Raw genomic sequence first — 25,116 nt, 5'->3', positions numbered from 1 at the left:
TCCTGGCTGCCCAGAGGGACTCCAATAACAGACTAAGCTTGGCCCATTCAGGACAAAGTGGCCTTCTTGATTGCCACCACATTCAGCACCTCCAACATTCACTGCCATCACCACTGCTGCGCAGTAACAGCAATGTGTACCATGTACAATGTACACTGCAGAAACTCACCAAGAGGACACCACGCTTGCTCAGTGGTTAGCACTGCTGCCTCACAACACCAAAGACCTGGGTTTGATGCCACCCTTGGGTGACTGTTTGTGTCAAGTTTGCATGTTCTCCCTGTATCTGCCTGAGTTTTCTCCAGGTGTGCCCATCCTCCCAAATCTAAGGATGTACAGATTAGGTGGATTGGCTAAATTGCCCAATGTGTTCAGGGATGAGCAGGCTAGATGTGTTACTCAGGGGAAATGTAGAGTAGCAGGGGAATGGGTCTGGTGGGATACTCTTCGGAGGGTTGGTGTAGACATTTTGGGCCAAATGGCCTGTTTCCACACTGTAGTGATTCTAAGATTCCTCTGTCAACACTTTCCAACTTCGACCTCTACCATCTAGAATGATAAGAGCAGTGGATACATGGCAGTCCCGCCATTTACAGGTTATCCTCCCAGTTACAAACCATCCTGACTTTAAAATATATCACCATTCCTTCAGTGTCACAATCCTGAAACTCCTGTTCTAACAGTGCTGTTGGTGTCCCTTCCACCACGTGGATGCAACAGTTTAAGAAGGCAGTTCCCCCACCTCTACCTTTGGGCAGTTAGGGATGGAGAATTAGTGCTGGCCCAGCCAATGCCACTCATATCCCACGGACAATTTTCTTTAAAAGCATATTGCTTAATGAGCCTCTCTACTAAGTTCTGCCATCCTTCCCTTTTGTGAATATCATTCTCATGTGAAATGCATTTATTGAGCAAAGATGGTGGTCTGGATTGGGCTGTCACATGCTAATTGCTCTAAATAAAAACCGGAAGGGGATACTGTAAATCAGAGACAAAAATAAATTCTTGGAAAAGCTCAGCAGGTCTGTCAGTATCTGTGGAGAGAAATCAGAGTTAGTGTTTCAGGTTGAGTGAAGGGTCACTGGACCTGAAACATTAACTCCAATTTCTCTCCACAGATCCTGACAGGCCTGCTGAGCTTTTCCAGCAATTTCTATTTTTGTGTTGATTGATCTAGTTTGTTTCCTAAGCCACAAGCTACGAGACCCATTAGAATCCTGATGCTGAGTGTTCGTATGGTGCCTTTCCTCTCCTGATAATCCTGGGTTTTGTTTTATGTTTGTAATAGTGGCTAACTTCTACATGATTGGATTACAGTAATATTGTACTTTCCTGTGTCATTTGTTGAGATTGGCATTCATTATACTGGTCTATTCAGAACATATAATGACTTATGTTTTTATATTGAAACTGTTCCCCATGCTACTGACTCAAACCAGATTGTAGTCAGCGGATTGGATTTGAGTTCACATTGAGACTGACAGTTGTATTTGAAGACCTTGTCCCTGAATGAAATGTAGTGCTGACCTGAGTGCTCAGTGTTTGGGATGCAGTGTATGCTGTTATACCTTAACTGATACACCCAAAAGCAACTTAATCAGCCATTGATGTAATATTGTTGCAGGACCTTCTGTTACATGGCGTAAATAATGAGTTACTGTATTTTGAAGTAAATTTTAATGATCTATGGAAAATGTTGTTCAGGTGTTTCGTGTACTTATGAAAATGTACTTCTTTCCATGTTTTGAAATGAGTGTGCAGATGTCTGAATTGGTTCATCTATTCATCTTAGAACCGTGACAGTGCATAAAGAGGCCATTCGGCTCATCAAGGCTGCACCTACCTTCCGAGGAGCATCTCACTCAGACCCAGACCCCTAACCTATCCCCATAATTCTGCATTTACTATGACTAATTCACCTAGCCTGCACATCCCTGGACACTAGGGGAAGTTTAGCATGACCAGTCCACCCAACTGGAGCACCCAGAGGAAACCCATGCAGACATGGGGAGAACACGCAAACTTCACACAGACAGCCGCCTGAGGGTGGTATCGAACCCAGATCCCTGGTGTTGTGAGGTAGCAGTGCTAACCACTTAGCCACTGTGCTGCCCTTAGGCTCCCTATTCCTAAGTTCTGCCCATATTGACTTGCTTGATGAGACCTCAAAGATGGAGAACCACAGAATAGAATCTTAGAACTTAGAATCGGTAATAGCTGAGCCATACCTCTATGGTCAGATGATCTCAGATAAGATGCTTACGGGACCAATATAATTGGCCTGATCTGAAGAATAATCTTGCTAAAGAGACAGTGCAGCAAAGGTTTACCAGACTCCACCTGGGATGGTGGGACTGATGTAGGAGGAAAGGTTGAATAGGTTTATATTATATTTACTGGAGTCAAAAGATTGAGACGGACGAATCTCACAAAAACCTTTAAAATTCCAGCAGGGCTAGACATTGGGAGCATCATCCTTCCTGCATCTGAAATGTAGAGAAAGTGAGGACTGCAGATGCTGGAGACCAGAGTTGAAAAATATGGTGCTGGAAAAACGCATCAGGCCAGGCAGCATCCGAGGAGCAGGAGAATCGATGTTTCGGGCATAAGCCCTTCTTCAGGAATGAGGCTGGTGTGCCAAGTGGGCTGAGATAAAATGTAGGGGGGAGGGAATTTGGGGGAGGGGCGCTGAGAATACGATAGGTGGAAGGAGGTGAGGATGACGGTGATAGGCCGGAGAGGGGGTGGGGGCGGAGAGGTTGGGAAGATGATTGCAGGTCAAGAGGGCGGTGCTCCTGCTCCTCGGATGCTGCCTGGCCTGCTGCGTTTTTCCTGCACCACATTTTTCAACTCTGCATCTGAAATGTCCAGACCAGGGTCATAATCTGAGGATATAAGGTAAACCATATGTGACTGAGGTGAGGAGGAATTCCTTCCCCCAGGGAGTGCTGAGTCTAGAATTTGTTACTACAGATAGTAATCAAGGTCACAACATTGTATGATTTCCGAATGTAGCATTTGGGGCTAAAAGGATCAGAGCGTAGGGTGGGAAAGCAAGAACAGGCCATTGGGTTGGATCCGCAACCATGATCATAATGAATGGTGGCGCAGGTTTGAAGGGCTGAATGGCCTACTTCTGCACCTAGTTTGTGTTTCTGTATGAATGAGAGTAGAAGATGTCTGCCTCCTTCCCCCTATTTCCTTAAAGTTCCTGGCAATTGTCCACAACATAACTCTTGCTCCAGTCTTCAACCCTAGAAATGCTATGGATGTCAATAATTCATTGTGCAAGTCATCCTGGGAAATTGAATACACATCATCATTGTTGAGGTATAACACTGCATGATATCAATACGCTTTGATATTGTGCCACTGTTTCAAAACTGTGCTTTGACAGATTTTATCTATCCGGTGTAAAAAGGAATTTGGTGCATTTCATCAGATAGTTTATGTACTTTGCAATGCTGTTTCAATGGTGGATCATTTTGATGAAAATAAGTTTTTCTGTGTAATTCTCACAACTTGCGATAAGCAAGTTATCAGGACTGGGAGCAGGGACCTTTTATTGCAGTTGTGTAGGGCCTTGGTGAGGTCACACCTGGACTTGTGTTTGCAGTCTTGGTCTTCTTATCTGATGAAGGGTCTTCAGAGGGCAACAAAGTTTTAATGTTCTGGGTTTTAATTGACACCCCTGTCCTCCCAAGTACCTTCAGAAAAGAGAGAAGAATTGATGCAAAATGGAAGAAAAAGGGAATAGTTGTGGAGAAAGTTGCCTCAGGAAGTGGGAAAGATTAACGTTAATACAAGCGGAGGCTTGCAGTAGCTTGGTGTTTGTTTTTGAGAGGCTCTGAGTTGAATGAGCGACTCATTGCCATGCAATGGTTTTGGGCCTGTGAATGAAAGGCCTGCTATTATACCCACAGGGCCATGTCCCTCCCTGTTTGCTGGCATGTTCCAGCACACCTGCCAGGGGAGGCTGCCTTCAAATTACTAAGGCAATATACCCCGGGACTTGAAGGTAATCCAATTTTCTAGGACAACATTAAATCTTTCATCAGACATTTTACCCTTCCCACTGTCTTAAAGGATTTTGCACTGAATGCAAAATGCTGGTGAATAGCAGTAATTATTATTACTGAGGCTATGGTGGGAATTCAGCTGACTCTATTCTTTAAAGGATGCAGAGTTTAGTCTTCCCTCCTATTGGGCATGCTGTCTACACAAGGGATGCATAAACCATAGATTCTGCAGCCCCAGATTCAGGGCCACTTTTAATGTGTACAGTCTCCATTAAATTGAAGTAATGATATCAAAGCTGAACCAGTAAGCTGCTGAGGGATTGCTCAATCTTGCTACCCAATAATTCTCAGAGGAGATTGGATGTCTTGGAATGATGCCCCATTTTATCCCAAACTGAAGTGCTTTAAGTCTAATGAATTGCTTTGAAGCATATTTACTGCATTTGATGTTGAACACAGTCATTCCGGGTCAGTCATGAGATGAATACCAATTAATATCTTTTTGGTGATATAAATTGAGGGTGCACCATTGACTAGGACACTAGGAGAACTCCCTGCTTATCGTCAAATTAATACCAGAGTCTTCAACATAATTAATTATGAAAGACAGTTTTCCAAGTCTCTAGCATCTTTCATAACCTCAGGGTGTCACATCCTCAGCTATTACAATCATTTTGAAATGTAATCATTATTGTAAGATAGGAACTAACTGATTTGCACAGAGCAAGATCCCACACCCTGATGACTAGAAAATGACTAGATCATCTTTATTAGTGATGTTGATTGTATTAAAGCTCATTGAGGCAGTGCACTGGAAATCAAGCCCCACTATTCCTGGACTCATCACAACAGTTAAAAATTTTGAAAAGTTTGCAAAATGTTGCTGTTGCCAGAAAGCATAGACCAGGTTTTTCCTATTAATTATAGATTCTAATTAGAAATCAATTAGTTATCAATTATTGACATGTAACTATGCTCATTAAAATTCTAACCCACATATAAAATTCCCTGTCTACACACATGCATGCATGCACACATTGACACAAACAAAACATGGGTGTTATGGCAGAGGGAATAATTCTGGAGGCACTTCACTGGTCCCTATTGCAGGGTTTCCTGGTCAAACGCTGCTGTTTCTCAAACTTGCCTTTCCAGATGCTTTCACCTGTTTGCAGGAGGCGCAGGGTGACTGGTTCACATTTGTAAATGTCCCTAACTTAATTAATTAAAAGCAAAAGCTTTATAGCACCTGATGAGAGGAAATAAATCTGCTGCTTTCAGGGTTGAGATATGTTTTCCTGCAGAGCAGAAATAGCTCCTTCCCTTTTGGGTTTCTGATCCGAATATTTCAACCCCCAAGCTGTTCAGCTACTCTGGAGCCAATCACAGAGTTGTTGGCAGGCAGAGCGATCTTGTCATCGATAACCGGTCACCAATTCACAGACCAGCAAGCTATATATTGTTGGCTAAATCTCCGTGTATGCAAGCCCCTAATTCAAGCTCATCTGGAGCTAGGCTTTTCCCGCTGTTGGAACCCAAACAGTGTAGATCAGAATGCTGAGAACAACTGCTTTGTTGTTCTTCTAACTGGGTGTTGTGATAATGGGCTGGCACACTGGTTTGGATTGCTGCCTCGCAGTGCTATACACTTGGGTTCAATTCCATCCTTGTGTGAAGTTTGCACATTCTCCCCATGTCTGTCTGTGTTTCCTCTGGATGCTCCAGTTTCCCCTGCATAGTCTAAAGATATGCAGGTTATATGATTTGCCATGCTAAATTGCTGATAGTGTAGATTAGTTGGTTAATCATGGGGATATATGGGGATGGGATGCCCTTCGGAGGGGTTGGTGCAGACTCGTTGGGGTGAATGCCCTTTTTCCACTCTGAAGGGATTCTATGTCTGCCAGAGAGGAGAGACTTCACATTCAGGTTTCATTCACAAGTTTGCAGCTCTGCCAATACAGTCAGACCTCGGTACTAATACAAGAAGTGCCTTCACATATTATAACCTGAAATGTTGGGAGTGGAACTTGTGCCTCTGAGTTTGAATGTTGCGTTCTGAATACTAGACATTGGAAAGACGACTGACACATCTCTGCAGGCTCATCACTTGACTAATTTCTGGTCATGTGATTCATGTATTACCTGGGGTCTGGAGTACATGGCAAAGTGATGGCTTTACCTGGCTTTACTCTGGAAATCCAGCACTTTGGGCTTTAATATGAGAGTGTTGTTTAAATAGGTATGTGCTATTCTCACCAATGGTGAGGAAAGGTTGGATAGATTCACAACTTGTAAATCCCTAAGCTCTGCCCTATGAGAGTAGTCAAATTATGATCAGTCTGTGTAATATTAAGTGAAAGAAAGTATGGACTGCAGATGCTGGAGTATTTGGTGCTGGAAAAGCACAGCAACTCAAGCAGCATTCGAGGAGCAGAAGAGTTGACATTTCGTGCATGAGCCCTTCATCAGGAATGGTAACGGGGGAGGCAATAAACACTTCAGCAATATATTGTACAGAAAGAAGTAATTTAGTCCATCAATGATTTTTTGTTTTTGTTATTTTTGTCAGTACCTGCTTCAGACGGCATTTTTGAGTTGTGGACTTTAGGACACATCCAGCTTGGTCTTCAGTGGTGCCACTGAGCCACTTGGTGCTGTCTATTAAAACAATTGACTGAAGTACATTGTGTACCGTTGCTACCCTCAGATATACTTCCCAGTGGTCTTCAATGTGGATTTTCAGAGGTTCCCCAGGATCCTGTCAGTGTTTGTAGTGAATCCCTTGGAGAGCGTCACTGTTTGTAGACTGTCCTGGGGAGCATGTTACTGTTTGCAGAGAGTCCTGGGGAGTGTGTCACTGTGTGTAGTGAGTCCTGGGGAGCGTGTCATTGTTTGTAGAGAGTGCCGGGGAGCGTGTCACTGTTTGTAGTGAGTCCTGGGGAGTGTGTCACTGTTTGTAGTGAGTCCTGGGGAGTGTGTCACTGTGTGTAGTGAGTCATGAGGAGCGTGTCATTGTTTGTAGAGAGTGCCGGGGAGCGTGTCACTGTTTGTAGTGAGTCCTGGCGAGCGTGTCGCTGTTTGTAGTGAGTCCTGGGGAGTGTGTCACTGTGTGTAGTGAGTCCTGAGGAGCGTGTCATTGTTTGTAGAGAGTGCCGGGGAGCGTGTCACTGTTTGTAGTGAGTCCTGGCGAGCGTGTCGCTGTTTGTCGAGAGTGCCACGGAGCGTGTCATTGTTTGTAGTAAGTCCTGGGGAGTGTGTCACTGTTTGTAGTGAGTCCCGGGAAGCGTGTCACTGTTTGTAGAGAGTCCTGGGGAGTGTGTCACTGTTTGTAGAGAGTGCCAGTGAGTGTGTCACTATTTGTAGTGAGTCCTGGCGAGCGTGTCTCTGTTTGTAGTGAGTCCCGGGGAGCGTGTTACTGTTTATAGTGAGTCCTGGGGAGTGTGTCACTGTTTGTAGTGAGTGCCAGTGAGTGTGTCACTGTTTGTAGTGAGTCCTGGCGAGCGTGTCTCTGTTTGTAGTGAGTCCCGGGGAGTGTGTCACTGTTTGTAGTGAGTCCTGGGGAGTGTGTCACTGTTTGTGGAGAGTGCCGGGGAGTGTGTCACTGTTTGTAGTGAGTCCTGGGTAGCGTGTCACTGTTTGTAGAGTGTCCTGGGGAGCGTGTCACTGTTTGTAGAGAGTCCTGGGGAGCGTGTCACTGTTTGTAGTGAGTCCTGGGGAGCGTGTCACTGTTTTTAGTGAGTCCTGGGGAGTGTGTCACTGTTTGTAGAGAGTGCTGGGGAGCGTGTCACTGTTTGTAGTGAGTCCTGGGGAACGTGTCACTGCTTGTAGAGAGTGCCAGGGAGCGTGTCACTGTTTGTAGTGAGTCCTGGGGAGCGTGTCACTGTTTGTAGAGAGTCCTGGGGAGCGTGTCACTGTTTGTAGTGAGTCCTGGGGAGCGTGTCACTGTTTTTAGTGAGTCCTGGGGAGTGTGTCACTGTTTGTAGAGAGTCCTGGGGAGCGTGTCACTGTTTGTAGTGAGTCCTGGGGAGCGTGTCACTGCTTGTAGAGAGTGCCAGGGAGCGTGTCACTGTTTGTAGTGAGTCCTGGGGAGTGTGTCACTGTTTGTAGAGAGTCCCGGGGAGTGTTCACTGTTTGTAGAGAGTGCCAGGGGGTGTGTCACTGTTTGTAGTGAGTCCTGGCGAGCGTGTCACTGTTTGTAGTGAGTCCTGGGGAGCGTGTCGCTGTTTGTAGTGAGTCCTGGGGAGCGTGTCACTGTTTGTGGTGAGTCCTGGGAAGCGTGTCACTGTTTGTGGAGAGTCCTGGGGAGCGTGTCACTGTTTGTAGAGAGTCCCAGGGAGCGTGTCACTGTTTGTAGTGAGTCCCGGGGAGTGTGTCACTGTTTGTAGTTAGTCCCGGAGAGTGTGTCACTGTTTGTGGAAAGTCCAGGGGAGCGTGTCACTGTTTGTAGTGAGTCTTGGGGAACGTGTCACTGTTTGTAGTGAGTCCTGGGGAGCGTGTCACTGCTTGTAGAGAGTGCCAAGGGGTGTGTCACTGTTTGTGGTGAGTCCTGGGAAGTGTGTCACTGTTTGTAGTGAGTCCTGGGGAGTGTTCACTGTTTGTAGAGAGTGCCAGGGGGTGTGTCACTGTTTGTAGTTAGTCCTGGGGAGCGTGTCACTGTTTGTAGTGAGTCCTGGGGAGCGTGTCGCTGTTTGTAGTGAGTCCTGGGGAGCGTGTCACTGTTTGTGGTGAGTCCTGGGAAGCGTGTCACTGTTTGTGGAGAGTCCTGGGGAGCGTGTCACTGTTTGTAGAGAGTCCCAGGGAGCGTGTCACTGTTTGTAGTGAGTCCCGGGGAGTGTGTCACTGTTTGTAGAGAGTGCTGGGGAGCGTGTCACTGTATGTAGTGAGTCCTGGGGAACGTGTCACTGTTTGTAGTGAGTCCTGGGGAGCGTGTCACTGCTTGTTGAGAGTGCCAAGGGGTGTGTCACTGTTTGTGGTGAGTCCTGGGAAGCGTGTCACTGTTTGTAGAGAGTCCCGGGGAGCGTGTCACTGTTTGTAGTGAGTCCCGGGGAGTGTGTCACTGTTTGTGGAGAGTGCTGGGGAGCGTGTCACTGTATGTAGTGAGTCCTGAGGAACGTGTCACTGTTTGTAGTGAGTCCTGGGGAGCGTGTCACTGCTTGTAGAGAGTGCCAAGGGGTGTGTCACTGTTTGTGGTGAGTCCCGGGAAGCGTGTCACTGTTTATAGTGAGTCCTGGGGAGCGTGTCACTGTTTATAGTGAGTCCTGGGGAGCGTGTCACTGTTTATAGTGAGTCCTGGGGAGCGTGTCACTGTTTGTAGAGAGTGCCAGGGATCGTGTCACTGTTTGTAGTGAGTCCTAGGGAGCGTGTCACTGTTTGTGGTGAGTCCTGGGAAGCGTGTCACTGTTTGTAGTGAGTCCCGGGGAGTGTGTCACTGTTGGTAGTGAGTCCCGGGGAGCGTGTCACTGTTTGTAGTGAGTCCCGGGGAGCGTGTCACTGTTTGTAGTGAGTCCCAGGGAGCGTGTCACTGTTTGTAGTGCGTCCTGGGGAGCGTGTCACTGTTTGTAGTGAGTCCTGGGGAGTGTGTCACTGTTTGTAAAGAGCGCTGGGGAGCGTGTCACTGTTTGTAGAGAGTCCTGGGGAGTGTGTCACTGTTTGTAGTGAGTCCTGGCGAGCGTGTCACTGTTTGTAGAGAGTGCTGGGGAGCGTGTCACTGTTTGTAGAGAGTCTTGGGGAGCGTGTCAATGTTTGTAGAGAGTGCTGGGGAGTGTGTCACTGTTTGTAGTGAGTCCTGGGGAGCGTGTCAATGTTTGTAGAAAGTGCTGGGGAGTGTGTCACTGTTTGTAGTAAGTCTCGGGGAGTGTGTCACTGTTTGTAGAGAGTCCTGGGGAGTGTGTCACTGTTTGTAGTGAGTCCTGGGGAGCGTGTCACTGTTTGTAGAGAGTGCCAGGGAGCGTGTCACTGTTTGTAGTGAGTCCTGGGGAGTGTGTCACTGTTTGTAGAGAGTCCCGGGGAGTGTTCACTGTTTGTAGAGAGTGCCAGGGGGTGTGTCACTGTTTGTAGTGAGTCCTGGCGAGCGTGTCACTGTTTGTAGTGAGTCCTGGGGAGCGTGTCGCTGTTTGTAGTGAGTCCTGGGGAGCGTGTCACTGTTTGTGGTGAGTCCTGGGAAGCGTGTCACTGTTTGTGGAGAGTCCTGGGGAGCGTGTCACTGTTTGTAGAGAGTCCCAGGGAGCGTGTCACTGTTTGTAGTGAGTCCCGGGGAGTGTGTCACTGTTTGTAGTTAGTCCCGGAGAGTGTGTCACTGTTTGTGGAAAGTCCAGGGGAGCGTGTCACTGTTTGTAGTGAGTCTTGGGGAACGTGTCACTGTTTGTAGTGAGTCCTGGGGAGCGTGTCACTGCTTGTAGAGAGTGCCAAGGGGTGTGTCACTGTTTGTGGTGAGTCCTGGGAAGTGAGTCACTGTTTGTAGTGAGTCCTGGGGAGTGTTCACTGTTTGTAGAGAGTGCCAGGGGGTGTGTCACTGTTTGTAGTTAGTCCTGGGGAGCGTGTCACTGTATGTAGTGAGTCCTGGGGAGCGTGTCACTGTTTGTAGTGAGTCCTGGGGAGTGTGTCACTGTTTGTAGAGAGTGCTGGGGAGCGTGTCACTGTATGTAGTGAGTCCTGGGGAACGTGTCACTGTTTGTAGTGAGTCCTGGGGAGCGTGTCACTGCTTGTAGAGAGTGCCAAGGGGTGTGTCACTGTTTGTGGTGAGTCCTGGGAAGTGTGTCACTGTTTGTAGTGAGTCCTGGGAAGTGTTCACTGTTTGTAGAGAGTGCCAGGGGGTGTGTCACTGTTTGTAGTGAGTCCTGGCAAGCGTGTCACTGTTTATAGTGAGTCCTGGGGAGCGTGTCACTGTTTATAGTGAGTCCTGGGGAGCGTGTCACTGTTTGTAGAGAGTGCCAGGGATCGTGTCACTGTTTGTAGTGAGTCCTGGGGAGCGTGTCACTGTTTGTGGTGAGTCCTGGGAAGCGTGTCACTGTTTGTGGAGAATCCCGGGAAGCGTGTCACTGTTTATAGTGAGTCCTGGGGAGCGTGTCACTGTTTATAGTGAGTCCTGGGGAGCGTGTCACTGTTTGTAGAGAGTGCCAGGGATCGTGTCACTGTTTGTAGTGAGTCCTAGGGAGCGTGTCACTGTTTGTGGTGAGTCCCGGGGAGCGTGTCACTGTTTGTAGTGAGTCCCGGGGAGCGTGTCACTGTTTGTAGTGATTCCCGGGGAGCGTGTCACTGTTTGTAGTGAGTCCCGGGGAGTGTGTCACTGTTGGTAGTGAGTCCCGGGGAGCGTGTCACTGTTTGTAGTGAGTCCCGGGGAGCGTGTCACTGTTTGTAGTGAGTCCCGGGGAGCGTGTCACTGTTTGTAGTGCGTCCTGGGGAGCGTGTCACTGTTTGTAGTGAGTTCTGGGGAGTGTGTCACTGTTTGTAAAGAGCGCTGGGGAGCGTGTCACTGTTTGTAGAGAGTCCTGGGGAGTGTGTCACTGTTTGTAGTGTGTCCTGGCGAGCGTGTCACTGTTTGTAGAGAGTGCTGGGGAGCGTGTCACTGTTTGTAGAGAGTCTTGGGGAGCGTGTCAATGTTTGTAGAGAGTGCTGGGGAGTGTGTCACTGTTTGTAGTGAGTCCTGGGGAGCGTGTCAATGTTTGTAGAAAGTGCTGGGGAGTGTGTCACTGTTTGTAGTAAGTCTCGGGGAGTGTGTCACTGTTTGTAGAGAGTCCTGGGGAGTGTGTCACTGTTTGTAGTGAGTCCTGGGGAGCGTGTCACTGTTTGTAGTGAGTCCTGGCGAGCATGTCACTGTTTGTAGAGAGTGCTGGGGAGTGTGTCACTGTTTGTAGAGAGTCCTGGGGAGTGTGTCACTGTTTGTAGTGAGTCCTGGGGAGCGTGTCAATGTTTGTAGAGAGTGCTGGGGAGTGTGTCACTGTTTGTAGTGAGTCCTGGGGAGCGTGTCAATGTTTGTAGAGAGTCCTGGCGAGCGTGTCACTGTTTGTCGAGTGTGCCGGGGAGCGTGTCACTGTTTGTAGAGTGTGCCGGGGGATGTGTCACTGTTTGTAGAGAGTCCTGGCGAGCGTGTCACTGTTTGTCGAGTGTGCCGGGGAGCGTGTCACTGTTTGTAGAGAGTGCTGGGGAGTGTGTCACTGTTTGTAGAGAGTCCTGGCGAGCGTGTCACTGTTTGTCGAGTGTGCCGGGGAGCGTGTCACTGTTTGTAGAGTGTGCCGGGGGATGTGTCACTGTTTGTAGAGAGTCCTGGCGAGCGTGTCACTGTTTGTCGAGTGTGCCGGGGAGCGTGTCACTGTTTGTAGAGAGTCCTGGCGAGCGTGTCACTGTTTGTCGAGTGTGCCGGGGAGCGTGTCACTGTTTGTAGAGAGTGCTGGGGAGTGTGTCACTGTTTGTAGAGAGTCCTGGCGAGCGTGTCACTGTTTGTCGAGTGTGCCGGGGAGCGTGTCACTGTTTGTAGAGAGTGCTGGGGAGTGTGTCACTGTTTGTAGAGAGTCCTGGCGAGCGTGTCACTGTTTGTCGAGTGTGCCGGGGAGCGTGTCACTGTTTGTAGTGAGTCCTTGGGAGCGTGTCACTGTTTGTCGAGTGTGCCGGGGAGCGTGTCACTGTTTGTAGAGAGTCCTGGGGAGCGTGTCACTGTAGTGAGTCCTGGGGAGTGTGTCACTCTTTGTAGAGAATCCTGGGGACCGCGTCACTGTTTGTAGTGAGTCCTGGGGACCGTGTCACTGTTTGTAGTGAGTGCTGGGGAGGGTGTCACTGTTTGTACATAGTCCCGTGGAGTGTGTCACTGTAGAGAGTCCCGGGGAGTGTGTCACTGTTTGTAGAGAGTGTCGGGGAGCATGTCACTGTTTGTAGTTAGTCCTGGGGAGCTTGTCACTGTTTGTGGAGAGTGCCGGAGGGTGTGTCACTGTTTGTAGTTAGTCCCGGGGAGTGTGTCACTGTTTGTAGAAAGTGTGGGGGAGCATGTCACTGTTTGTAGAGAGTCCTAGGGAGCGTGTCACTGTTTGTGGTGAGTCCTGGGGAGCGTGTCACTGTTTGTGGAGAGTGTCGGGGAGCGTGTCACTGTTTGTGGAGAGTCCTGGGGAGCGTGTCACTGTTTGTGGAGAGTCCTGGGGAGCGTGTCACTGTTTGTGGAGAGTGTCGGGGAGCGTGTCACTGTTTGTAGAGAGTGCCAGGCAGCGTTGTCACTGTTTGTAGTGAGTCCTAGGGAGCGTGTCACTGTTTGTGGAAAGTCCAGGGGAGCGTGTCACTGTTCGTAGAGAGTGTCGGGGAGTGTGTCACTGTTTGTAGTGAGTCCTGGGGAACATGTCACCGTTTGTAGAGAGTGTTGGGGAGTGTGTCACAGTTTGTAGTGAGTCCTGGGGAACGTGTCACTGTTTGTGGTGAGTCCTAGGGAGCGTGTCACTGTTTGTGGTGAGTCCTGGGGAGCGTGTCACTGTTTGTGGAGAGTCCTGGGGAGCGTGTCACTGTTTGTAGAGAGTGTCGGGGAGCGTGTCACTGTTTGTAGTGAGTCCTGGGGAGCGTGTCACTGTTTGTGGAGAGTCCTGGGGAGCGTGTCACTGTTCGTAGAGAGTGTCGGGGAGCGTGTCACTGTTTGTAGAGAGTGCCAGGCAGCGTTGTCACTGTTTGTAGTGAGTCCTAGGGAGCGTGTCACTGTTTGTGGTGAGTCCTGGGGAGCGTGTCACTGTTTGTGGTGAGTCCTGGGGAGCGTGTCACTGTTTGTGGTGAGTCCTGGGGAGGGTGTCACTGTTTGTGGAAAGTCCAGGGGAGCGTGTCACTGTTCGTAGAGAGTGTCGGGGAGCGTGTCACTGTTTGAAGTGAGTCCTGGGGAGCGTGTCACTGTTTGTGGTGAGTCCTGGGGAGCGTGTCACTGTTTGTGGTGAGTCCTGGGGAGCGTGTCACTGTTCGTAGAGAGTGTCGGGGAGCGTGTCACTGTTTGTAGTGAGTCCTGGGGAACATGTCACCGTTTGTAGAGAGTGTTGGGGAGTGTGTCACGGTTTGTAGTGAGTCCTGGGGAACGTGTCACTGTTTGTGGTGAGTCCTGGGGAGCGTGTCACTGTTTGTGGAGAATCCTGGGGAGCGTGTCACTGTTTGTAGAGAGTGTCGGGGAGCGTGTCACTGTTTGTAGAGAGTGTCGGGAGCGTGTCACTGTTCGTAGAGAGTGTCGGGGAGCGTGTCACTGTTTGTAGTGAGTCCTGGGGAGCGTGTCACTGTTTGTAGTGAGTCCAGGGGAGCGTGTCGCTGTTTGTAGTGAGTCCTGGGGCGTGTGTTACTTTTTGTAGAGAGTCCTGGGGAGTGTGTCACTGTTTGTAGAGAGTCCTGGGGAGCGTGTCACTGTTTGTAGTGAGTCCTGGGGAGCGTGTCACTGTTTGTAGTGAGTCCTGGGGCGTGTGTTACTTTTTGTAGAGAGTCCTGGGGAGTGTGTCACTGTTTGTAGAGAGTCCTGGGGCGTGTGTTACTTTTTGTAGAGAGTCCTGGGGAGCGTGTCACTGTTTGTAGTGAGTCCTGGGGAGCGTGTCGCTGTTTGTAGTGAGTCCTGGGGAGCGTGTCACTGTTTGTAGTGAGTCCTGGGGAGCGTGTCGCTGTTTGTAGTGAGTGCTGGGGAGGGTGTCACTGTTTGTACATAGTCCCGTGGAGTGTGTCACTGCTTGTAGAGAGTCCTGGGGAGCATGTCACTGTTTGTAGTGAGTCTTGGGGAGTGTATCACTGTTTGTGGTGAGTCCTGGGGAGTGTTCACTGTTTGTAGAGAGTGCCAAGGGATGTGTCACTGTTTGTAGTGAGTCCTGGGGAGCGTGTCTCTGTTTGTAGTGAGTCCTGGGAGCGTGTCGCTGTTTGTAGTGAGACCCAGGAGCGTGTCACTGTTTGTAGTGAGTCCTGGGAGCGTGTCGCTGTTTGTAGTGAGTCCTGGGGAGCGTGTCACTGTTTGTAGAGAGGGCGAGGGGGTGTGTCACTGTTTGTGGTGAGTCCTGGGGAGTGTGTCACTGTTTGTAGTGAGTACTGGGGAGTGTTCACTGGATGTAGAGAGTGCCATCGGGGTGTGTCACTGTTTGTAGTGAGTCCTGGGGAGTGTGTCACTGTTTGTAGTGAGAACTGGGGAGTGTTCACTGTATGTAGAGAGTGCCATCGGGGTGTGTCACTGTTTGTAGTGAGTCCTGGGGAGTGTGTCACTGTTTGTAGTGAAACCCAGGAGCGTGTCACTGTTTGTAGAGAGTGCCGGGGAGTGTGTCACTGATTATAGTGAGACCTGGGGAGCGTGTCACTGTTTGTAGAGAGTCCTGGGGAGCGTGTCACTGTGTGTAGAGAGTCCTGGGGAGCGTGTCGCTGTTTGTAGTGAGTCCTGGGGAGCGTGTCACTGTTTGTAGTGAGTCCTGGGGAGCGTGTCACTGTTTGTAGAGAGTCCTGGGGAGCGTGTCACTGTTTGTAGTGAGTCCTGGGGAGCGTGTCACTGTTTGTAGTGAGTCCTGGGGAGCGTGTCACTGTTTGTAGTGAGTCCTGGGGAGCGTGTCGCTGTTTGTAGAGAGTCCTGGGGAGCGTGTCACTGTTTGTAGTGAGTCCTGGCGAGCGTGTCACTGTTTGTAGAGAGTGCTGGGGAGCGTGTCACTGTTTGTAGTGAGTCCTGGGGAGCGTGTCGCTGTTTGTAGAGAGTCCTGGGGTGCGTGTCACTGTTTGTAGTGAGTCCTGGGGAGGGTGTCACTGTTTGTACATAGTCCCGTGGAGTGTGTCACTGTTTGTAGAGAGTCCTGGGGAGCATGTCACTGTTTGTAGTGAGTCCCGGGGAGCGCGTCACTGTTTGTAGTGAGTCTTGGGGAGTGTATCACTGTTTGTGGTGAGTCCTGGGGAGCATGTCACTGTTTGTAGTGAGTCCCGGGGAGTGTTCACTGTTTGTAGAGAGTGCCAAGGGATGTGTCACTGTTTGTAGTGAGTCCTGGGGAGCGTGTCTCTGTTTGTAGTGAGTCCTGGGAGCGTGTCGCTGTTTGTAGTGAGACCCAGGAGCGTGTCACTGTTTGTAGTGAGTCCTGGGAGCGTGTCGCTGTTTGTAGTGAGTCCTGGGTAGCGTATCACTGTTTGTAGAGAGTACCGGGGAGTGTGTCACTGTTTGTAGTGAGTCCCGGGGAGTGTTCACTGTTTGTAGAGAGTGCCAAGGGATGTGTCACTGTTTGTAGTGAGTCCTGGGGAGCGTGTCTCTGTTTGTAGTGAGACCCAGGAGCGTGTCACTGTTTGTAGTGAGTCCTGGGGAGCGTGTCACTGTTTGTACTGAGTCCTGGGGAGCGTGTCTCTGTTTGTAGTGAGTCCAGGGGAGTGTGTCACTGTTTGTAGAGAGTGCCGGGGAGTGTGTCACTGTTTATAGTGAGTCCTGGGGAGAGTGTCACTGTTTGTAGAGAGTGCTGGGGAGTGTGTCACTGTTTGTAGTGAGCGCTGGGGTGCGTGTCACTGTTTGTAGAGAGTGCTAGGGGGTGTGTCACTGTTTGTAGTGAGCGCTGGGGTGCGTGTCACTGTTTGTAGAGAGTGCTAGGGGGTGTGTCACTGTTTGTGGTGAATCCTGGGGAGTGTGTCACTGTTTGTAGTGAGTCCTGGGGAGCATGTCTCTGTTTGTAGTGAAACCCAGGAGCATGTCACTGTTTGTAGAGAGTGCTGGGGAGTGTGTCACTGTTTGTGGAGAGTCCTGGGGAGCGTGTCACTGTTTGTAGAGAGTGTCGGGGAGCATGTCACTGTCTGTGGTGAGTCCTGGGGAGCGTGTCACTGTTTGTGGAGAGTGCCGGGGGGTGTGTCACTGTTTGTAGTTAGTCCTGGGGAGCGTGTCACTGTTTGTGGTGAGTCCTGGGGAGCGTATCACAGTATGTAGAGCGTGCCAGAGAGCGTGTCACTGTTTGTGGTGAGTCCTGGGGAGCGTGTCACTGTTTGTGGTGAGTCCTGGGGAGCGTGTCACTGTTTGTGGAAAGTCCTGGGGAGCGTGTCACTGTTCGTAGAGAGTGTCGGGGAGCGTGTCACTGTTTGTAGTGAGTCCTGGGGAACATGTCACTGTTTGTAGAGAGTGTTGGGGAGTGTGTCACGGTTTGTAGTGAGTCCTGGGGAGCGTGTCACTGTTTGTGGTGAGTCCTGGGGAGCGTGTCACTGTTTGTAGAGAGTGTCGGGGAGCGTGTCACTGTTTGTAGAGAGTGTCGGGGAGCGTGTCACTGTTTGTGGAGAGTCCTGGGGAGCGTGTCACTGTTTGTAGTGAGTCCTGGGGAGCGTGTCACTGTTTGTAGAGAGTGTCGGGGAGCGTGTCACTGTTTGTGGAGAGTCCTGGGGAGCGTGTCACTGTTTGTAGAGAGTGTCGGGGAGCGTGTCACTGTTTGTAGAGAGTGTCGGGAGCGTGTTACTGTTTGTAGTGAGTCCTGGGGAGCGTGTCACTGTTTGTGGTGAGTCCTGGGGAGCGTGTCACTGTTTTTAGTGTGTGCCGGGGAGTGTGTCACTGTTCGTACATAGTCCCGTGGAGCGTGTCACTGCTTGTAGTGAGTCCTGGGGCGTGTGTTACTTTTTGTAGAGAGTCCTGGGGAGCGTGTCACTGTTTGTAGGGAGTCCAGGGGAGCGCGTCACTGTTTGTGGTGAGTCCTGGGGAGCGTGTCACTGTTTGTTGTGAGTCCAGGGGAGCGCGTCACTGTTTGTAGTGAGTCCTGGGGAGCGTGTCACTGTTTGTTGTGAGTCCAGGGGAGCGCGTCACTGTTTGTGGTGAGTCCTGGGGAGCATGTCACTGTTTGTAGTGAGTCCCGGGGAGCGCGTCACTGTTTGTAGTGAGTCTTGGGGAGTGTATCACTGTTTGTGGTGAGTCCTGGGGAGCGTGTAACTTTTTGTAGAGAGTGCCAGGGAGCGTGTCACTGTTTGTAGTGAGCCTTGGGGAGCGTGTCACTGTTTGTAGAGAGTGCGAGGGGGTGTGTCACTGTTTGTGGTGAGTCCTGGGGAGTGTGTCACTGTTTGTAGTGAGTCCTGGGGTGCGTGTCACTGTTTGTAGAGAGTGCCGGGGAGTGTGTCACTGTTTGTAGTGAGTCCTGGGGAGTGTGTCACTGTTTGTAGTGAGTCCTGGGGAGTGTGTCACTGTGTGTAGAGAGTGCCGGGGGGTGTGTCACTGTTTGTAGTGAGTCCTGGGGAGCGTGTCTCTGTTTGTAGAGAGTGCCGGGGAGTGTGTCACTGTTTATAGTGAGTCCTGGGGTGCGTGTCACTGTTTGTAGAGAGTGCCGGGGAGTGTGTCACTGTTTTGGTGAGTCCTGGGGAGCGTGTCACTGTTTGTAGTGAGTCCTGGGGAGCGCGTCACTGTTTGTAGTGAGTCCTGGGGAGTGTGTCACTGTGTGTAGAGAGTGCCGGGGAGCGTGTCACTGTTTGTAGTGAGTCCTGGGGAGCGTGTCACTGTTTGTGGTGGGTCCTGGGGAGAGTGTCACTGTTTGTAGTGAGTCCTGGGGAGCGTGTCACTGTTTGTAGAGAGTGTCGGGGAGTGTGTTGCTGTTTGATGTGAGTCCTGGGGAGTGTCTCTCATTTTGGAATGAGTCCCGGGGAGTGTCTCTCGCTTTGAAGTGAGTCCCGAGGAGAGTGTCACTGTTTGTAGTGAGTCCCGGGGAGTGTGTCACTGTTTGTAGTGAATCCCGGGGAGTGTGTCACTGTTTGTAGAGAATGTCGGGGAGCGTGTCACTGTTTGTAGTGACTCCCGGGTAGTGTGTCAGTGTTTGTAGAGAGTTTCGGGGAGTGTGTTGCTGTTTGATGTGAGTCCTGGGGAGTGTGTCTCATTTTGAAATGAGTCCCGGGGAGTGTGTCACTGTCTGATGTGTTCCCCGGGGAGTGTGTCACTGTTTGAAGTGAGTCCCGGCGATTGTCTCTCATTTTGAAGTGAGTCCCGGGGAGTGTACCACATTTTGAAGTGAGCCCCAGGGAGTGTGTCACATTTTGAAGTGAGCCCCAGGAAGTGTGTCACATTTTGAAGTTCGTCCCAGGGAGTGTATCACATTTTGAAGTGAGTCCCGGCGAGTGTATCACATTTTGAAGTGAGTCCCGGGGAGTGGATCACATTTTGAAGTGAGTCCCGGCGAGTGTATCACATTTTGAAGTGAGTGCCGGGGAGTGTATCACATTTTGAAGTGAGCCCCAGGGAGTGTATCACATTTTGAAGTGAGTCCCGGGGAGTGTGTCACATTTTGAAGTGAGTCCCGGGGAGTGTATCACATTTTGAAGTGAGCCCCGGGGAGTGTATCACATTTTGAAGTGAGTCCCGGGGAGTGTGTCACATTTTGAAGTGAGTCCCGCGGAGTGTGTCACATTTTGAAGTGAGCCCCGGGGAGTGTATCACATTTTGAACTGAGTCCCGGGGAGTGTGTCACATTTTGAAGTGAGCCCCAGCGAGTGTATCAGATTTTGAAGTGAGCCCCGGGGAGTGTGTCACATTTTGAAGTGTGTCCTGGGGAGTGTATCACATTTTGAAGTGAGCCCGGGGGAGTGTATCACATTTTAAAGTGAGCCCCGGGGAGTGTCTCTCATTTTAAAGTGAGTCCTGGGGAGTGTGTCACATTTTGAAGTGAGTCCCAGGGCATGTGTCACTGTTTGCAGTCAATGCAGGTTGTACTGGGAATTTGTCAATATTTCCAGAGCCCTTACATTTGCAGTCTACTGTTTTGAAGTCATCCCATCCTAACATCAGTCAGTGAAGCTCAGATGCTACTTGTGAGAAAAGTGTGTTCCTCTGGAAGTGCTCCATTTCCTGGAAACGGACTGGCTGAAAAGTATTAAGTATTAAATACTGTGTGAATATTAATTGGAGCAGGAGTGTCGAAGCTCCAAGTCACAACACCTGCATCTGTTTCTTTTTTCCTAATTGGGTAATCGTTTGAGACCAAAATCCGGAACTGTTCTTGCACTGACTTAATAAAAACATCATCTGTTTTTCTAGTTCCGAATGAATGTTTTATTATTAACAATGTCTTTACATCCTAAAACACTTTGCTGAGCATCGCTTTCTTCTCCCTAGTGACCTAACCTTTGGCTCTTGTTTTTTTCTGTTGAATTTCCTCTCTTTAGAATTGCCATCGATGTGTGGGCCATGCTGGCAGAGTTCTGCAACATTTTCACAGCTGTCAACCAGTCAGAGGTACCGCTGTACAAGGACCCGGATGAGGACCTCACCCTGCTGGTTCTCGAGGAGGACAAGATCCTCTCAGGCTTTGTTCCTCTGCTGGCTGCCCCTCAGGACCCATGCTACGTGGAGACAGCCGCAGATAAGGTCAGCCGGGGGGCATGCTATAAACTCTTGTTCCTGGGAAGGCTTTTTTTAAACAGAATGTGATTAAGTTAGTGAGGGTGTAAAGGGAAAACCGTGACCTCAACATCTGACATCTGCCTTTGTGGCACCAGTGTCATGAAAAGCACCTCTTCCTGTAGCGTGTGCTCTGTGGCATGCTTTTGTATACACTTTGTTCCCTCTTGTCTAAATAGCTTGGGTTGGCCACCTTCTCATTATTCCAAATGGAGGATGTCAGGCCCTGCCACAGAACTCTGCACTGGGCAGTCATCCAGCTCTCTCAGGCTGTATCACAGTTCCATAATATTTTTCCAGTGAGGCTGTGAGTTGTACCCTATGCTCTTACTGTCAACCACTTCCTAATCAATGTCGATAACTGCATTTTATTAGTCAATTTCTGCAGTTGTATTGGTGCACTGTTCAAGTAAATTTGCAAAGTGAAAAGGCTAAGGAGTCCCCATAGTCACGCACAGTGACTATGAAATCTTGTTTCATCCTTCAGCTGGTTGCAGTCTAGTTTACTCACTTGAATCTGCTGCCACGCAAGTGTAATCATTGGCAACTCCTCCACGTTCCAGTCAGTCAAGCATTGATTTGTGGCACCACTGATCAATCTTCTCATCCTCACAAAACAGAGTGACAGATTCTAAGTGATAAATGTAAGTCTTTGGACAGGAACAGACTAGGCTGGAGCCTCCAAGCCGACCAGTCAGGTTGTGTAGAGAGAGAGGTACATGCCATGTTAACGATCATGGAATTCAATGATACATTTTAGTCAAAAGAATGAAGAGGAGACAACATAATTTGAATAGTGTAATTTTAAAGCAGACAAAGGAACAGACACCGGAAATCACGTGCACAAATCTAACAAGGTAATAGGACAAATTCAGAATGCTGATTAAAAAGTCTCATGAAGTACAAAAACAAGTAAATCCTGCTAAACCTCTTTAAGACATTAGTTTTGACCCGAACTACCATACTGTCTAATTCTGGACACCATACTTTGAGAAGGATATCAAGCCATAGAGAGTGCACCAAAATGATTTACTAGAATGGTACCAGAGGTGAAGAAGTCATTTTCCTGGAGAGACTGGAGAAATAGGGGTTATTTTCCTTGGAAAGAGAAACTAAGAGGACAATTGATTCAAAAGAGCAGAAGCGATTTCCAGTTGGCAGCGGGGTCAATAACTAGAAGACCCGTTTACAGTAATTGGCAGAACATAGAACATAGAACAATACAGCACAGAACAGGCCCTTCGGCCCACGATGTTGTGCCGAACATTTGTCCTAGCTTAAGCACCCGTCCATGTACCTATCCAATTGCTGCTTAAAGGTCACCAAAGATTCTGACTCTACCACTCCCACAGGCAGTGCATTGCATGCCCCCACCACTCTCTGGGTAAAGAACCCACCTCTGACATCTCCCCTATACCTTCCACCCTTCACCTTAAATTTATGTCCTCTTGTAACACTCTGTTGTACCTGGGGAAAAAGTTTCTGACTGTCTACTCTATCTATTCCTCTGATCATCTTATAAACCTCTATCAAGTCACCCCTCATCCTTCGCCGTTCCAACGAGAAAAGGCCTAGCACTCTCAACCTATCCTCGTACGACCTATTCTCCATTCCAGGCAACATCCTAGTAAATCTTCTCTGCACCCTCTCCAAAGCTTCCACATCTTTCCTAAAGTGAGGCGACCAGAACTGCACACAGTACTCCAAATGTGGCCTAACCAAAGTCCTGTACAGAACAACCAGAGGCAATAAGATTGAAACAAAAAAAAAGTCTCTGCAGTGAATTGTGACGGAATGGGCTGCCTGAAAGGTTGGTGAAAGTAATTTCAACTGTAACTTTCAAAAGGGAGTTGGGTGAAAAACAAAATATTTGGGTGAAATATTTGCAGGGGAATGGGAGTAATTGGATAGCTTAATCAGAAAGCTGGCACAGTTCTGTGACCCTATGAATAGTATTGTTCTAAAATATGTCAAGGCATATTAAATCGGTAATAAGGATTCATTTTATAAGGTGGCATTTTTATTGTTCATCTTTGTGGTTTATCTGGTACAGTGGTTTAAAAAAAATTCCCTCAGAGTTTCTTTCACTGAACTTCCTCATGAGAAGAAGGAATTTCTTTGGATCTTGTGCAAATTGGTTGCTTCAGTAAGTTGGTGTGGAACTGAAATGCATTTATTAGCTGAGTTAATACCTGGCATTGTAACTGTAGACACAATGGCAGCATGTCAGCTAATAGTACCAGTGTTGTGAAGAAGATCAGTTCAGTGGACAAGCGTAACATCACAATTTGAAGCCTGTAGGTTAGATTGTCATTTTTTTTTCAAGATTATGGCTGAGTAGCAGCACAATGTGCAGGCTCCTCAGCCAAGGAACCTGGAGCTCATCTGCTTTACTCTCCTGCCTATCCTTTTTAAAATGCTTCTAATTACTAGAAGTTGTTTAACTTCTTTTAACAACTTTGGCAGAAAGCGTCTTCTCCCAGCCCAGTGCTGAGGTGGCTTCCAACAGCCTGCAATAATGGTGTAGGCCTGGCGGGGTCATCTCCCAATGTGGCAGTGTTGTCCATGAGGAATGGTCTCGGACCGGAGCGGAGGTCTTGTCCCAAATGAGGGGAGGTCTCCGGCCCGGAACGGAGTTCTATTTTGGCGACTTCCGGCTATTCCAGCAGCCCAGCATGGAGGCCTCACCCTTGCTTCAGAGGCTCCTTCCTGTGGCCCAACATGAACATCTAATCCAGTTATGGAGGTCTCCTTCAGCTTCCATGTATTACAGCCGCTCAGCACAGAGACCTTGTCCCAGCACGGAAGTCTCGTCTCAGCGTGACTGCATGGCAGTTTCAGCCTGGTTTTTCAGTATACCCTGCACCCAAGAGTTGTTATTTGAGCTGTGATGAACATTTGCATCTTTTTCTTATTTATGACTTCTGTGATTAACGTAGGCACTGTGGTATGGTGACTTATAAAACAAACCAGTAAATTATTTTTGTAAAATACACGTGACAAATTGCTATTCTATTCTCACATCACAGTAAGTGTCAAGAATGGATGCCTCTTTGCAGAGACTTTAATTTGGCAGACTCTGTTCCTTTGAGGTGGCTTGCACTGGGGTGCCAGTCTTTTTTCTTAGGCCAGCATTTATTGCTCATTCCAAATTGTCCTGAGGACAGTTAAGAGTCAACCACATTGCTGTGTGTCTGGGGTCACACAGACTAGGTAAGGGCAGTTTCTTTCTCTAAAGGACATTAGTGAACCAGATGGGTTCTTCTGACAATTGCTGAAAATGTGTTGCTGGAAAAGCGCAGCAGGTCAGGCAGCATCCAAGGAGCAAGAGAATCGACGTTTCGGGCATGAGCCCTTCTTCCGGAATCGGGCTTATGCCCGAAACGTCGATTCTCCTGTTCCTTGGATGCTGCCTGACCTGCTGCGCTTTTCCAGCAACACATTTTCAGCTCTGATCTCCAGCATCTGCAGTCCTCACTTTCTCCTCTTCTGACAATTGGCAATGGATTAGACTCTTGATTCCAGATTTTTATTCTTCCATGGCAGGATTCAAGCCCAGGTCCCAAAAACATTACTTGAGTCTCTGGATTCACAATCCACCACCTCACCCTCTGTTTCTGGCAACTCACATTATGTGAACATCCTGTCTCTGGCAGTCCACACAATATGATTAGTCTCACACAGGTAACTTGTGCCCTGTTGTTTCAGCTGCAAAGGTTTTGTGTCTTGATAGCCTCTTGCCATTTAAATTCTACTAACTTAGTAGACTAATGGTTGGCAGAGCTTGTGAAGGTAGTAAGTATGAGAACATTACAGATTCTGGTTTTGGTTTTCAATCAGCTGTGAAACTCTTAAGCTGAGGCATGGTGGACCGTTCTGATTAGCCAGATAAATCAGCCAGTCATCTTGATTGCTATTCCCGCACATATGTATGTGTGTTGTGCGAGGACACCACCTGCCTTGAACCATGATGGAATACTTTGCCAGTAATCCCTGGCTACATCAAAACAGTGCAAAAGGACTCTTAAACAGCCCAGACTCGGAGATACAATTGCAATATTTAAGAGGCCTTTGGATGGGTATATGAATAGGAAGGGTTTGGAGGGATATGGGCCGGGTGCGGGCAGGTGGGACTAGATTGGGTTGGGATTTCTGGTCGGCATGGACGGGTTGGACCAAAGGGTCTGTTTCCATGCTGTACATCTCGATGACTCTATGACTTTAAGCAGTCTGTGCCTTCAAAAGGAAAGGGGAAAATTGAAGAGAGAAAAGAAATGTGCTGACCTCTCACTCGCAATAATAATCATCTTGCAGTAAATATTCCAGAACCTGCTTGGAGCAGAACAAAAAACTGTGTGTCAGCCCTGAGAACGTCGTTATTCTGGCATGGATGTGATTAGAACAGGACTGATACAAGTCTGGTGTGGAATGATCTCCTGTTTGGGGAAGGGTAGCTATTGAGTTGTAAACTTAATTATAACTGTCTGTCATACCATCGAGATGAGGAATTCACAGCAATAAATCACAATTCTACTGAGCAGCCTTCTATATAATATCAGTGGAAAAAGAAAATGACAACAGAGTCTTATTGAGATAGAATGCCACAAACTAAACTTGATGTAGAAATGAAGCAGTGACCTTGAATGTTCTGAGGTTTGATTTCATTTAACAAAATTGATCATGGCTGGGGTGGGGGGGTGGGTCAATAGGGGCACTGGAACTAACTTCAGTATTAAATCATCCAGGTGACCAGTCTCTATTGCAATCTCATGCTGTCAATTGTTGAAGAGAGTAATAGAGCTTCTAAAT

The 25,116-nt window shown here is 48.7% G+C and overlaps 1 protein-coding gene across 1 annotated transcript in view; it reads left to right on the top strand.

The window, feature by feature from the left end:
• smg6 (SMG6 nonsense mediated mRNA decay factor) overlaps positions 1 to 25,116 on the top strand; it is a 488,459-nt gene that overhangs the window by 205,809 nt on the left and 257,534 nt on the right. Inside the window, exon 12 of the mRNA XM_087977135.1 lies at positions 20,073 to 20,274. Within this exon, the coding sequence (XP_087833261.1) occupies positions 20,073 to 20,274 (202 nt within the window). The remainder of the gene's footprint in view (positions 1 to 20,072; positions 20,275 to 25,116) is intronic.

Source organism: Chiloscyllium plagiosum, unplaced genomic scaffold (assembly GCF_037043375.1).
Source record: "Chiloscyllium plagiosum isolate Xiang-an unplaced genomic scaffold, Cpla_swu_hap1 HiC_scaffold_31, whole genome shotgun sequence".
In the NCBI taxonomy this organism is placed as follows: Eukaryota; Metazoa; Chordata; class Chondrichthyes; order Orectolobiformes; family Hemiscylliidae; genus Chiloscyllium; species Chiloscyllium plagiosum.
This window is presented reverse-complemented; position numbering and strand designations above follow the sequence as displayed.